Source organism: Argopecten irradians, unplaced genomic scaffold (genome assembly GCF_041381155.1).
Source record: "Argopecten irradians isolate NY unplaced genomic scaffold, Ai_NY scaffold_0044, whole genome shotgun sequence".
Classification (NCBI taxonomy): Eukaryota; Metazoa; Mollusca; class Bivalvia; order Pectinida; family Pectinidae; genus Argopecten; species Argopecten irradians.
Window position 1 is genome coordinate 22,382 of NW_027187511.1, and position 15,476 is coordinate 37,857.

A 15,476-nucleotide genomic window follows, 5' to 3' on the forward strand; every position below is an offset into this window, starting at 1 on the left:
TAGTTCATCCAAAAATTCGTTGGAGAAAAAAAATCCGTTGTTTCATCAGGAAATAAATTATCTGTCATGATCAACTTGTGAATCTGTGATAACAGAAGGATGATGATCATTTTATAGGACCCGTTTCAAACGTATTGTGAAATAACAGATATTTCACAATAAATTGTAATTCCTGTCATCATCACCTTGTGAATCAACAGATATTTCACAATAAATTGTAACTCATGCGTGTCCAGAATTGTATGTCTATGTGTAATGGTATATGCAAGAGGTTTTTATACACAGAAATAGCTATGACCTCTTTTTGTAGATATTACTCAATGTTGTGTAATATATAATCACAGCTATTAAGTAATGAGGTCATTCATATTTTAAAAAAATATCTGTGAAATATATATTTAACAGCAGTGAAATAGATATTTTTAATAATAGTTATACAGTACTTAAAATATACTGTTTCAAAATATTGTGAAATAACAGATATTTCACAATAAATTGTAATTCATGTGTGTCCAGATTTTGTATGTCTATGTGTAATGGTACATGTGTGATAGTTTTTATAAAGATGAATAGCTATGAACTCATTTTGTAGATATAACTCAATGCTGTGAAATTGGCTTTTAAGTAATGAGATCAAAATATATGTGAAATAAATATCCAACAACAGTGAAAATAGAATTGTTTAAGTGTTATTTCTGGTTAAGTAATACAATACTAAAAAAAAAAATACTTTTTTTTTTTAAAGTAATTTTATTGTGAACATAACAATATATACATCTTTTTAAAATCAATACAATATAATTTTTTATCATTGTTAAATCACAACCAATATGGACCAGTTTTTTTTTTAGGAATGCTATGAAATTTATATTTTCACTTGTTTTTTAAATCTTTTTCCAAAAAAAAAAACAAAAAAAAAAAAAAACAATATCAATGAGTATAACGGTATACATCTTTAAAAAGGATGTTTAATGGAGTATTAATCATTTTTTAAAATTTTGTCTCATATTAGCTACTTTACATGAAATAAAAATGTTTACTAACATGTTGTGTAACATAACTAAATTATGAATAAAACATGGAGGTAGATCCTAAAGAATCATAGCACCATAATGACACATGTCTTGCATATTATGTAAACAATGTATGAATCTACAACTACATATGATCAATAAAAGTATGGTAGCAATAAGATATGATAATGAAGAACAAACATAATTGGCACTATAATAAAGACACATGTTATCATTTGATTTTTTTCTGTCATTTATATCTTCCTGTTTTTTTTACCCTCCTGTATATGGAATGTTTTTTCTTAAAAACATGTTTAAACCAAGGAATGATATCATGAAGAATCACATATAAAACAGGCAAAATAAACACCATAGTCACATATGACCTTTTAAAAAAAAAAAAAAAAAACACTGCTTAAAATATAGGACTTTCTAATATCTACTTACATGACTTCACATACAATGTATGTAATGTTAACAACTTAACATAAGATTGTTTTTTTTTTTGCTGGTACATTTAACTTGAAGAATTTAATCTTCTAAAACATCTTTTTGCCAACAATGTCATGGTTTGATTCTGAGAGGTAGTTCAAAGGTTCACTTTAAACAATTACAAGACTTTTTCAAATGCATAAAAGGAGTAAATTATGTGTTAAAAAATATAGATGTTTTTTATACATAATATCATGTTTTGATTCTGAGAGGTAGTTCAATGGTTTTCAAATGATATTTTTGCACAAGCAACAATGTTTATGATACAATTTTTGGTTTTTAAAACAGTTTTTGGCAAAAAAAAGCACCAACTCAATATATATTTTGACACATGTGACTATTGTCATTATCATGCATATTAAGAATGATACACTTAGAACAACTGTAAATGTACACATAAACTTATGATAGAGTATTGTATGACATAACAGACAATGTCTAAAACTATGTTAAGATGTTGATGTATGTCAGTTATAATAAAAAGCATTGTTAACAGATAAGATACAGGCACATATGAACTTAAAATTGACTGTTTATGAAATTAAAGTTTTGATTCATAACAATGTAATAATCTAAAAACTACATCAACAAAAAGTAATGAAAATACAGATATGTTATAAAAGATGTCTGTTTTCTTCTTTTTTTTGTCTCATATTAAATACTTCACATGAAATAAAGATGTGTTTTTTATTTTTTATCATAATTAACAAGTTGTGTAACATACTAAATTATGCAAAACAACATCTTTAAAACATGAAGGTAGATCCTAAAGAATCATAGCACCATAATGACACATGTATAAATCTACAACTACAAATTATCAATAAAATAAGTATTAAAAACACTGATATAAAATGGAGACATGTTGTTTTACAATTTTTGAAACACCAAACATTATCTTTAAAATAAAAATGAGAGTATGATCATGCTCAACCCTAAAAAAAACTACATAGAATAAAGATTAATATTTCCATTTTTTTTAAATCACAACCATTATGAATGTTTTGATCAAAATAAATCCCCAAATGTCTTAAAGATGTAATGATATATGATAATAAAAAACAAGCATTTATAGATATGGTAGCAATAAGATATGATAATGAAGAACACGCATAATTGGCACTATAACAGTTTGATAACTTGGCACTATAAGACACATTTTTTCAGGGATAAACTTGAAGATTTTAAAAAAAATCTTGTTTTGATTTTCTGCTGTTCATCTTCTAAAACACATTTTGACAACAATATAATGGTTGTGATTCTGAGAGGTAGTTCAAAGGTTTCAAAAGATAACAAAAAAACAACAAACAAAATTTAATAGACTATCATGCGTATAAAAAATCAATACACTTTTTGGTCAACTGCAAATGCATAATTATGAGATGTAATGTACATAAACTTGGGGTAGGTTTTTTTGACACATGAGGTCTATCATCATAAAAGTACCAAAGTTATAAGATTTACACTAAGTAATGTCTAAAATGTTAAACAACATAACAAAAAAAAATAAATTTAATAGACTATTTTCTAACAAAGTTATAAGATATACACTAAGTAATATCTAAAAATATTAAACTTGATATATATTTAGGCACATGGGACTATCATCATAAAGTATCATGCATATAAAAATGGTTCCTTTAGGTCAAATGTAAATGATTATGAGATGTAAGGTACATAATAAACTTGAGGTAGTTTTTTTGACACATGGAGGGGCTATCATCATAAAAGTACCAAAGATTTACACTAAGTATGCTCCTATAGATGTTAAACTTTAGGTATATTTAAACACGTGGGGGCTGCAAATTTTGATTTCAAATATTGAATCTTTCATAAAACCTTACTTTTTTTCGCAGAAAATGAAAACATCTTTTTTTGGGGCAATTTTAAATTGCAGTGGTGCATTTGGATTTGTATCTCAAATTCATACTATGTGTTTTTTTTTCTCTCTTGTTCTTTCGGTAGAGGTGAGTCTTCCAGTTTTAGTGTTTCTAATTCTTCCAGAAGTGTATCTTGACAGGTAAGGGATGGTGCAGATGGAACTGTTGAGGTAAGGTTATACAGTGGGAGGATTGATGAATTCTGAGCTTCTGTGGCTTGCCTCTTAATGATGGTGTTGTAAATGATGAGGGCTATAATTGCTACTCCAAAAATTGCTGTGAGTGAGATGAAAACTGAAATGATAAAATGATATAGGTTGTAGATGGATGAGGTGATGATATGTGCATCAAGATAATCATGGAATTCTCAAATTCATTCTTCACTTTCAAGACTTATATAAATTTGGAATTCCTTTTCTTTATGAAGATGGTTAGAAATTTAAAACTTCCATTAAAAATGTTAGTATATAAAAAAAACATGATTTGAAAAATGTTCTTATGACCACATGATAAAGACATGAAAATAGATATATAATGAATCCTGTTTAAAATATTAAGGTTTGTATAATAAATCCAATGAACTACTTAATAATTTGTAGTTTCCCTCATATTTGGCCATTAATTTTGTGGAAACCTGTACATTCATGAGGGAAGAACATATTTTTGTCAAATATCATAGTGTGTCATAAGAGGTCACTAGTGTCCCAGGGATGGTTTTTCTTCCTATATTTCTTCATCATCAGAACTAACCATCTTTTCATATTTTGAGGTTCCTTTCTGCAGAGTTGACATATTAAAAATATCATAATTTGTCTTAATAATTGTAACATCTGATAATTTTTTCATTATTCTTCTTTTATATGCCATATATATAGCTATTATTATTAAAAATGCTAGGGGGATCATCAATAGAAACCATATATATTTTTTTGATTTGTTTTTTTTTACCCTGTCCAATTGTTGTTACTGATGACAAAGGAGATGCAGTCACTGTTGGAGGTGTCACTGTTGCTGCTCTGCCTGATGGTGTCATCGATGGTGTCATAGAGGGTGTCGCCGATGGGGCCGTGGGGGGTGTCATCGCCGAGGTTGTTGCCGATGAGGCCGCGGGGGGTGTCATCGCCGAGGTTGTTGCCGATGAGGCCGTGGGGGGTGTCATCGCCGAGGTTGTTGCCGATGAGGCCGCGGGGGGTGTCATCGCCGAGGTTGTTGCCGATGAGGCCGCAGGGGGTGTCATCGCCGAGGTTGTTGCCGATGAGGCCGTGGGGGGTGTCATCGCCGAGGTTGTTGCTGAGTCTGTAGTGACTGTTATCTCTGATGCTGTCACAGGGGTCATAGGGTCTGTTGAGTTATTTACTTCAACATCATATGTACCTGTGAACAATAATTGCACATTATAATTCACTATTATATAAAAATACAGCTGTTTTTTAATCTAAACCAATCTTCAAGTGTGTTGGGACATCTCAGAAAGTATTAAGTCATTATTATATAATTTGTAAACTTCATACTAAAAAAAACATTAAAAATACATTCATTGTCTGAGGTAACATACAATGTAGTGTTGGGAATTGGTTAAGATTTCATCATCGATGATCAGATATAATTGGTTAGTGTCAACCGATCGATTTTTCGATTATTAATTGGTTAGTCTACTGTCACATAATTTCTTAGAAATGTTAGTGCTTTTTTAACAAAAATAGCATGACTATTCATTTTGATTTTATACTGACTGTACTCTGCCTATTTTCGTATCTTTATTTTTCTCATCAAAATCATTCAAACATAACAAATTTCATCGATGAACAGCTTATGTTTACATTTTTGTAATTATTTATCTTTTAACAGCAGGTTTGTAGAGGTTACAGCTGAAGAGTAAAATGGTATAAATTATTGTACTCTATGTGAAAACGAAAGTAGAACTCACACTTTCGGTTTTAAAAATAATCATCGATGTTAAACCTCATAATCGATTGTCGGAAATCGGTTGCCTTTTCGATTAGACATCGATTATAATCGATCATCGGGACAACACTAATACAATGTATATGTAAAAAAATACTGATACATGGTTTTTTTGTTGAAAATATGTCATTTGCATGTGAAAAAAACCTAAACACACAAACTTTTATGTACAGTAAAACCTCTCTAACTCAAACCGTTGGGGACCATGTTGATAGTTTGAGGAATATGGGGTATTTGAGTTATCAGAGGTTGGTCCTTGATTGTCAATATACAGGTGCCTATTGGTCACATACTAGGTCTACACTGTCTTAAATCAATGGCCAAATACATTTCTCTTTAATAGCTTTAATTTACGATGACAAAAACATGGATAGTTTAATGTACATGTATCTAGATATTTTTTTTGATTTCGTTCTTATTTTGCTGAGGAGAAATGTAAGCACATGCCATTCACAACGTCAGTTGTACACATGGTACGACACACTTGTAGTTAGGTCAGAAGAAGCGATCAAATATTTGTAAGAAAAGACAAAATACGACTGAGAATGAAGTTTAAAATTAAACATTAGACTTCGTTAAAAAAAACCGTCAATACAAAAAATTGAAACGACACAATTTTATCCTAAATCAGAAAACATTGATTATTTACTTACAGTTATCACGGCCTCCAGACCATTGTCTATATACAATGGGTCTTACACATGCTGGCGGGTCAGCAATATCCGCGTAGATGTATACCTTCTGCGGACCTTGTACATTGATCTCCATGTATGCGGATCCCTCACCCATTGTTAAGTGGATTGTTGTGATGTTCCTTGCATGCAAGTCAAAGAGGACGCATGGGCATGTCGTCGACCAGCATTCCACATCGATGTCATTGTGAGACGATGTCTCACGCTCATTGCAACAGTCTCCGTAATCTGTGCAGCGTGTTGATGCATGAGTTAAGCCTAAGCTTAGAATCACGAAACCAAACAGCATCCACCCCGCCATTATTTTCAGATCGCATTTGTGTGTGCTATTTCGGAGCTTCAGTTTCGTACAAAAAAATTACGTCGTGTATATATCATCCTTGTTATAGACTTTTATCAAAATCTTTTATAAAAAATAATATTGAAAATAAAAAAGAAAAAAGGGTATGTTGTTGAATGATATATATATATTTTTTCATTTAATGTTGAAAAATGTTACTTAGTCTTCTAACAGTTACCGCCCTTTCATTTGTGTGCACACGTGTACATCACATGATATGATGGTATATGTTTCGTGACCTGTATCAAAGTTCGCAATGATGCACTGACCTATAATAATTTTATAAGAGTTATATGTTAATATTCATTTATTCCTCTGAGAAGTCAAAATTTTCTTGTATTAAACTTTTTTTCTCATATAAATTTTTGGAAAGAGGAGTTCATACCATGAAAGAAAATGGAAGAAAAAACATATGTCCGTGTGCTCGTTTTTGAGTTATTGTCACTCAAAGATACCAAAATGACAAAATAGTGGATTTTATTGGAATTTCGCCGTTTTGACCACATACACTAAAATTTAAAGCCATAATTTCCTAATGAGGTGTTTGATATGTATGGATGTTTGTAGAATTTATTTTCCAGTAGTCTTCATTAAAAAAATATATCAGTTAAGATTAATAAGAGTCATATTTTTTCTCAAAATAACAACATATGCTACCCCTACCCCTTAATTTTGAGCTCCAAAATGCACCATTTTCAGCCATTTTTGTCAAATTTAATACTTTATAGAAAAAGTTCTGGTATTAAACTTTTGTCAATAGTTTGCATATCAATAGGGAAATGGTTGTTCTTTCTAAATCAGGCAGAAAAATGGGGGGTCCGTGTGCTTACTTTTTTGCCCCATTTAAATATATGTTATTTTTCAATATTTTTGACTAAAAATAAAAGTGCTCAAATTACCATTAAATGTAAAAATAAAGTGACAAAAGTGTATCATTTCACACATTAATGTTCAATATTTTAATTAAAATGAACCCAGTGAAGATTTACAGCAAAAATTAACTCGATACAACTGAAAATGCTGACGCGGTGATGATTTAAGTAAAAACAATTTAAGTAAAAAATGGGAAAACGATGGCTCTTCTCAAAGCCAAAAAAGACACAATTTCAAAATGGCCGCCAAATGGGCCATTTCTAAAAATCGCTGTGTAAAAAAATCTACTAAAATAGAAATGTAATATTTTGACAAAATTTGCTACAGACCACATGCTACAGATATTGATAAATCGTATTTGAAAATCTCATAACGTTTATGATCTATGTCGAAACGAGACTTTAACGGGACTGAAACCACAGAAGAATACATCCTTAATAGAATTTATATAATGTCTATCAATAAAACAAAATAAATAGTGAGAGGTTTTAAAAAATTTCCACTTCATATGATAAATCATTTTTTGTAACGTTTTACTCATACCTTATAGCATATTTTTAATATAGTTTACCTAAAAAACATTTCTGGTGATTTCTAACATTTTGGCAATTTATTTATAAATAGATGACCTAGAATAAGTAGCACACCATTCGCTTACAAAAGTTATTTTTAAGGTATAAAACCTGTTTTTTTTTCACATTTTTTCTCAATCAAAAATATTTTTTGACCAATGAAATCTTGTGGCATTTGATGCCATATATATATATATATATATATATATAGGGTGTTTTCCCCACCCTTTTATGCAGTCCACCTTAATTTTCTATATCAAGATGGATATAATTGACTTAACAGACACTTATGATGAGTTTGATAGCGATTCAAAGATGGATGTAATTGATTTAACGGACAGTTATGATGAGTTTGATGATGGTTCAAAGTAAGTACACATGTATTTTAACTTAGCATTTAACAAAAACCATTACCAATTTTTTAAATAATATATATGTGTTGTTCATTATATATATATTTATTTATATCTTACTTCTCCTCCCCAGTGATCAGGTGATACCTAATGTTAAATTATCCCCTGAAGAGGAAGATTACATTGAGGAGCTGTTAAACATGAGGTAAGGTAAACTTCTCTGTATTTATTAAAATATGAACAACTTGCCGATCTAAACAATATTGGTATTTATAAATTCCATTTTTTTCTTTATTCAGTGATCAGGATATGACCCCATTGACAGCGGAGGAAGAAAGTAAGCTCATCGAACAGCTGCTGAACAGCAGGTATGTAAAATGGGTCAAATAACTGCTTAAGTTCACCATCGCAAGTTTTCTTTTTGTTTGCATGGGTTTCTTTTGTTTACATGTTTTTACTTATGTGCTTTTCATTTCCTTTTTCTTTTAGTCCATGCTCTCCTGATACACCTTGTGATGTCAGCATGAACACCAGCGTTGTTGATATAGGAACCCAAGTTAACATTCATAAAAAATGTGAACAGTGTGATGTGTACAAGGAGGACTTAAGAAGACAATATAAAACATTCTTACAGATCGAAATGGACGAAATAACAGAGACTATAAAATTCCTCAAGACCAAAAATAGATTGCTCCGGAGAGCATTAAAATGTGCCCACTAAAGTTTCTTGGATTTTCTACCTTTCTATATGGAATTCTATGTATTGTGGATTTACTTGTGTTTTAGATTGTGTGCTTTACTCTTCTTTCAAAGGTATATAAAAGATATTATTTCATCAATCTTCTTATTAGATTGTGTCCTTTTCAGGAATGATATATATATATATATATAGTCTCTTGTATGAAAATGTATGAATTTCACCAGTTTGTGTATCATCATTACATGACAGCTATATAAAATGTATATTAGATTCATATTGTCCAGTGTTGTATTTTTTCTTAAAAAGTTGTATTAGTATTGTGAAATAACATATGACGACATTGTGCTATAATTACAGCTTGTTGTGAACACATGTGATATAGTGAAAATACACGTTGTGTTGTGAAATACACGATGTGTTGTGAAATAACGGACACAGTTGATTGTTGAAATGTCTAAATAATTTTGAAAAACCTCTATTGTGAGATGTTGTAGGTATTGTGAAATACCATGTATCTTATTGTGAAATACCCTAGGTATACCGTTTCTTCGTATTGCACAATCAATATGAAATTCTGCGTATGTATTTTACAACAAGTAGTAACATTTAATTGGGGAAAAGTATTGCGTTATGTCGTGAAATATTAACATGTTATTGGACAATTCTACCTACATTACATGATGGTTGTGCAATACCTGGTGGTGTAAAAACCTCACGTTGTGGAATGCCGACATTGCATCACCGTTGTGCAATACTTGACGTCACTTCATTACATCACTGTTGTGCAATCCCCGGAAATTGCGAAATACCTATGGAAATTGCGAAATACCTATATTGCGTCATTGTTGTGCAATCCATGACGTCACTTCCGGCAACAAAGGACATCATAAGCTGCTATTACCTCCCCTGCAACTGAAGCTGTAATGCGGCCAGACCTCTGGTGATGCCATGTCAAAGAACTTGACTGACTGAGTGTGATCTCTTCTATTTTCCTTGATTGATTTGCTGAAATCTTGACAGTACTAAAAGTTCTGTCACATAGAGATCTTCCTTTGATGCAGTTAGATACTGGTGGCTGTAGAACTCTCTCAGTGGCGGTGGAAGTGTCTTGTCTTGTGGCTTTGGTCCCAGTCCAATAAAATTTCCGGAAAACTCTTTTTAACCCAACCAAATTCTCTCCTAACGAACTCAATGACTGCAAGAAGGTATGTTGTTCTTCTTCAGTGGCAGGTGTTGGCATATTCTTCTTTTTTTCTTGATTATACGATTTTTAGCCTCTTGTTTATAGAACTGGATCTCTGAGATCGGTGCAGGCTTAACATTCTTTGTGAAGCACTGGTTCCACAAACAGGACTCATCTGTACAGGCAGACCTTGTATACCCAAAACGGACGGCAGCTTCCATCTTGAAAAGGAGGGCACCAATATGCGAGGAAGTCTCCCCGAGAGTGATTATAATGTGGATATTGGTTCTCTTCGTATAAAAACTGCTAAGGCAACTATAAACAGTTGAAAGTTTATTTATACAAAAACGGAGACAGATAACCCTGAAATAAAAAGAACAATACCTGACAATACATAGGGACACATAAATGTACCGGCTATAATATGATATATTTATACTGTAAAGTAATAAATATAATATACAGGTATTTATTTATTATATATCTATAGTAAATTCTATTATGATTTCATGGTTATTACATTTAGTTTACAATCACTTTACCCTATACATTACCTGAACCTAACGGACCACGTGCGATCCTTTGTTACACATATACATATTAAAAAGGTTTATGGACAATTTATTTAAATAAGTTTTAATTATATAAAGTATATTAATTATATTGCATAGTGAAGAATAAGTTAATTACTTTATTTCTAGTTATACATTAAATAAACATACCTTTCAGTACTGTGGCCGTAAAGCACACATGTACAGTCCAGTGCCTATTTCCACGTAATGTGCGGACACGCTTCCTCAAGGGTGGGCGTGCACGTGCAAGGACAGGGTCATGCAGGGTCAATGTGACACACTCAGCCAATCCATTCACTCACCTCTCATACGTCATCATAACAACTTACACACACAGATTTACATGTACAGGACATTACATGACACAGGGACATGTAAATTCAGACAGACACAGGGACATGTAAATTCAGACAGACACAGGGACATGTAAATCATGTTTAGAAAAAAAATCATGCATATGATACATGATTGATAAGATATACAGCAAAAATTATTTACAAGTATCAGAAGATAATCCTAAAGTGATGACATATGAATCTACATTTAAATCATGTGGAGTGTCACGTATAATTCATGTTTGTCAAGAGACATTTAAATCATATAATATCTATTTTAGTGTTTATACAGGTACAGATATAGGCATAAACACAATATCTTTATCATATACTGATCTATACATGTATATATTATTTTTTTTGAATTTTATCATTATCATTATTTTACTACATTTCTTGTATTTATACCCAAATGTCTGTCACAGCAAAATAGACATGATGATACAGGTATACAAGGTACTTGCATAAATAACTTATGTTAACTCTGGGCCCAAGATGTGTCGTCATGGCCACCAGGCCTAAGGCCCTTTTCTCATTCTTTCCCCACCCCACCAGGTAAGGTGACACCTACTTGAGATGATCAGTCAGGCGTCACAGGTAGCTAGGTATATCTATTTTCCTTAACCCCATGGGGTTCATTGTGACAGCCTCTGTTCCTGAATTAACTGTACTAATTATAGGTTAATACCACATGTTCTTAGCTCACCGAAAAAATTATATGTAAGTATATTTTTGAGTTTCTCTTATATACATGTAGACTGTGGTATTAATCTATAACTAGGGAGTAATATGTAGTTGTAGATTCCTCCAATTTTTGGAGAACTGTTGATGAATAAACCATTCACGTACATTGTTTGTTTGATTAATTAACGTCCTATTAACAGCTATGGTCATGTAAGGATGGCCTCCCTTGTATGCTGTCGGTTGCGTGTATGTTGTGCGAGGATGCGTGTTTTGGAAGACTGCGGTATATTCATGCAGTGTCTTCTTGTATAGTGGAACTGTTGCCCTTTTAAGACTACCAGTATACTTGACCCCATATGGTTTTGTTTCAAATAAAAATGATAGGCCGACTAGAACTATTCATACTAGACTATTCCAAACATGTTTCAAGACAAATACCCCAGATCGTGAGCTGAGCCCTTTTTCCCAACCTGTCTATAAATTCTTCATGGTCCAATGTGACATGTGTAGGATTATTTAAAATAATAACCGTGGTCACGTGACATTTAGTTTACATTACCTGTAGTAGGTCACCGTTCAGCCAGGTGTATCAATGCCAAAAATAGATCGAAAGGCCTACCTCTGTCGTATTGATTCTAGGATTGACTAGTTTTATTACGTATGTAAAACAATCTGATTAAAATACAGATCCTTATTATCACTACGTTAGATAAGAGGATCTGAGAAAATCCCATTAGGGGTCATGTCCAGGTGACCTTTGTAAATGGCCAATCAAATTGCTGCTGGCAAAATTTTGACAGTGAATTTCAGGGGACGAAATAGTTTGAAAATCTATTCGAATTATTTTCGTGTACGTAGTCATCTCGCCCAAAGAGCCTAATAAAGCTAATCGTCTTTATATATTTGGGCGAAATGGCGTTGTCAATTGACAGAGCAACGTGCAGAAAATTCATTTGATCTGAATTACACTTGGTATAAAGGTCATCCGAACATGACCCTTAATCGGATTTTCTCAGATCCTCTATAGAGCGGAGTGGTTATAAGGATATGTATTTCAATCAGCTTGTTTGCATCCGAGGGTAAATCTTCTTGGTAATCAAACGACATGACTCGGTGAAAGCATAGCCTGACTTTAATATATCGTGGATAAATGTGGAACTTGCGTAATATTGTCACAACTCTCCTATTTACCCCCAAACAAAGATGGCGGATATGTTGTGAAGAATTGTCACGTGAATGTGACATCATGCCGACATTGAGAATACCAAAGAAAATCTTTATCTTTGCAGCAGCATCGGCACATACATGGGAGGCCGTCCTTACATGACCATAGCTGTTAATAGGACGTTAATTTATCAAACAAACAAACAAACAAGCATCGCGGGAGAAAGTTTTGTTAACGGAGAAAATGATAATCTGCACAGAAAGTAGCAAATTGGTCACAGTCCTTTCAACCAACGTTTTAAGTTCCAGTAAAGGGTTCGGAAATAATAGACATAGACATTTACATAAAGAACGAAAAAAGAGAATTGACATCATTCTTCGATTTTAGACATTTACATAAAGAACAACAAAAGAGAATTGACATCATTCTTCGATTTTAGACATTTACATAAAGAACAACAAAAGAGAATTGACATCATTCTTCGATTTTAGACATTTACATAAAGAACGAAAAAAGAGAATTGATATCATTCTTCGATTTTAGACATTTACATAAAGAACAACAAAAGAGAATTGACATCATTCTTCGATTTTAGACATTTACATTAAGAACAACAAAAGAGAATTGACATCATTCTTCGATTTTAGACATTTACATAAAGAACAACAAAAGAGAATTGACATCATTCTTCGATTTTAGACATTTACATAAAGAATTGACATCATTCTTTGATTTTGTTTTTGTTTATTTGATTAGTTTAACGTCCTATTCATTCATTCTTCACTCATTCTTAAATGAACCAGTAACAGCTACGTTACATTTCAAACGGTATCTATTTTTAGAATGAATAATAATAATAATGTACGTCCCCAGTATAGGGAATGGGTTAAGTATTATCAAGGAATTCCCTACACATTTATAGAAACGTTAAACAACGTGGGAGTGGTCTGTCTTACAATTCTGGCGAATTCTTGATCACTATCGATCATAACGACGCTCGGGGGAAAAGACGCTACCCATTCGGAAAGTACTTACTTAAATATACATTATGTAAAGTCCCATTATGTTTTCATAGTATATTTAATCGTAAAAAATACCAAATTTCGCCAAATGATACGGCGCTATATCCGATACGGTGTATTCGTCAATGGTGTCAAAATTTGTATTTAGTTTCTGCAAAATATTTGAAATTCTGATGCCAAATGTTGGTTTAAGCTTTTCGTTTTGTGCGAATAAATCTTGTTGTTGTGGGTTAAATACATGATAAAGGGCAGGGTTTTTGGGATTGGATTTCAGTTATGCAGCATACCGTAAGGATAATTTCTTTCGTCGATCGTCTAGTGATGGCTCTTTAGCTTCCACATGGAGACTCTTCACATGTGTTGTTCGAAAAGCTCCATGTGCGAGACGCAGTCCCTGATTCTGGATAGGGTCAACCATATGTAGATCGGAGCTGCGAGCTGATCCATAGACAAACGAGCCTTAGTCAAGTTTTGCGTATTTTCGAGAGTATATAGGATACTTTTTGTGAAAATTTAGTGGCCCTAAAATTGGCCGGTTTTTTGGTGTTTTTGACAGCAATACTAATCCATCCTGTCTATATCCTCAGGACTGAAGCCATCAAACTCTTCATCTTCAGTGTCGGAATGAAACAGTGCGGCAAGCTCTGGACACAGGAAACAGGAGCTGGTGTCCATCGTGCTGTTTTAATCCCATCTTCGGACTCCATGGTGGTGGCGAACTCCAAGATCTCCGCCTTCCGGAAACCGTTGGTAATGCAGGGGAAGTGTACAGCTTCCCAGGCCTTAGGTATCCATGTTGTTACTTCAGCAAGTGTTGCTCTTCGCATTCTGCCCGTCTTCGTGAAGCTATGTTCTCCGGAACCCATCCAGTCTTCACATCTCTGCCTAATCCCGGTCTTGAATGTTCTGTTGACTGCAATATCCAGTGGTGTAACATTTTCGTCATGCCTTGGGGATGATGGCTGGGATAGTGGTTTTTTTCTTCATGTGACTCTTCACCTCTTCAGTAATGTGGGCCCTCATCGAATCCATCACCAACATGGCCTTTTTGAGTGTAGAGGAATCCGCCCGGTCTTTGTCTAAAACATTTTGTCAACAATCTCTCCATCATCTCCTGATCCATCCAGCCTTAGGGATTGACCGCTACCACGACACCTTTCGGGAACTTTTCCTTTGGCATGGTTTTCCTCTTAAAAATTTCCATGGGCAGATGCTGTAACGGCAAACACACAGGTGAAGTGGGCCTTTTCATGATAGGTGGTACGGATGGAAATATTGTCACTCCCCTTATTCGCCATGGTCCGGCCCATTGCCATATCGAAGCATAGCGGTACTTCGTCCATGTTGACGTTACAGTCAACGCTGATGTTGTGTGCCAATCTTTGTCCGAGTAAAATCTCGGAAAATTGACACCTTCTCTTCAAAGTCTGCAGGTAGCTGCTGGGTGACTATCTGTTTTATGAGGTATTCCATGCGCCCGTCGAGTTGTTCACATGTCAGCCGAGGAAGTGAGATGGGTGTAGATTCTAGAATAAATTAAATGAATATGTTATGTTTTAGAGAGTAACATCTAGGGGTGGGACGACTGGTTCACCCGTTGTCAGTATAATGTGACCAGGTGGGGTGTGTTGCTGC

General features: G+C 33.4%; 2 protein-coding genes across 2 annotated transcripts; one reads left to right on the top strand and one right to left on the bottom strand.

Moving 5' to 3' along the window:
- Positions 1–3,388: 3,388 nt before the first annotated feature.
- LOC138311541 (uncharacterized) lies at positions 3,389–5,118 on the bottom strand. The gene is made up of 2 exons (XM_069252852.1): positions 4,334–5,118; positions 3,389–3,679 (listed from the first exon to the last, which is right to left on the bottom strand). Exons 1-2 carry the CDS (start codon positions 4,719–4,721, stop codon positions 3,435–3,437), a joined length of 633 nt encoding a protein of 210 aa, XP_069108953.1. The 5' UTR covers positions 4,722–5,118; the 3' UTR covers positions 3,389–3,434.
- A 3,071-nt stretch (positions 5,119–8,189) lies between these two features.
- LOC138311540 (uncharacterized) lies at positions 8,190–9,119 on the top strand. Its single transcript, XM_069252851.1, has 3 exons — positions 8,190–8,385; positions 8,480–8,548; positions 8,670–9,119. The coding sequence occupies exons 1-3, from the start codon at positions 8,381–8,383 to the stop codon at positions 8,899–8,901; spliced, it is 306 nt and encodes a 101-aa protein (XP_069108952.1). The 5' UTR covers positions 8,190–8,380; the 3' UTR covers positions 8,902–9,119.
- The last annotated feature ends 6,357 nt before the right edge of the window (positions 9,120–15,476 follow it).

Bases quoted from the DNA above. Each gene is read 5' to 3' on its own strand.
- LOC138311540 (XM_069252851.1), top strand. The intron at 8,549-8,669 runs GTATGTAAAATG...TTTTTCTTTTAG, and splicing joins GAACAGCTGCTGAACAGCAG to TCCATGCTCTCCTGATACAC.
- LOC138311541 (XM_069252852.1), bottom strand. From the start codon at position 4,721: ATGACCCCTGTGACAGCATCAGAGATAACAGTCACTACAGACTCAGCA. The intron at 3,680-4,333 runs GTAAAAAAAAAC...TTATCATTTCAG, and splicing joins AGTAACAACAATTGGACAGG to TTTTCATCTCACTCACAGCA.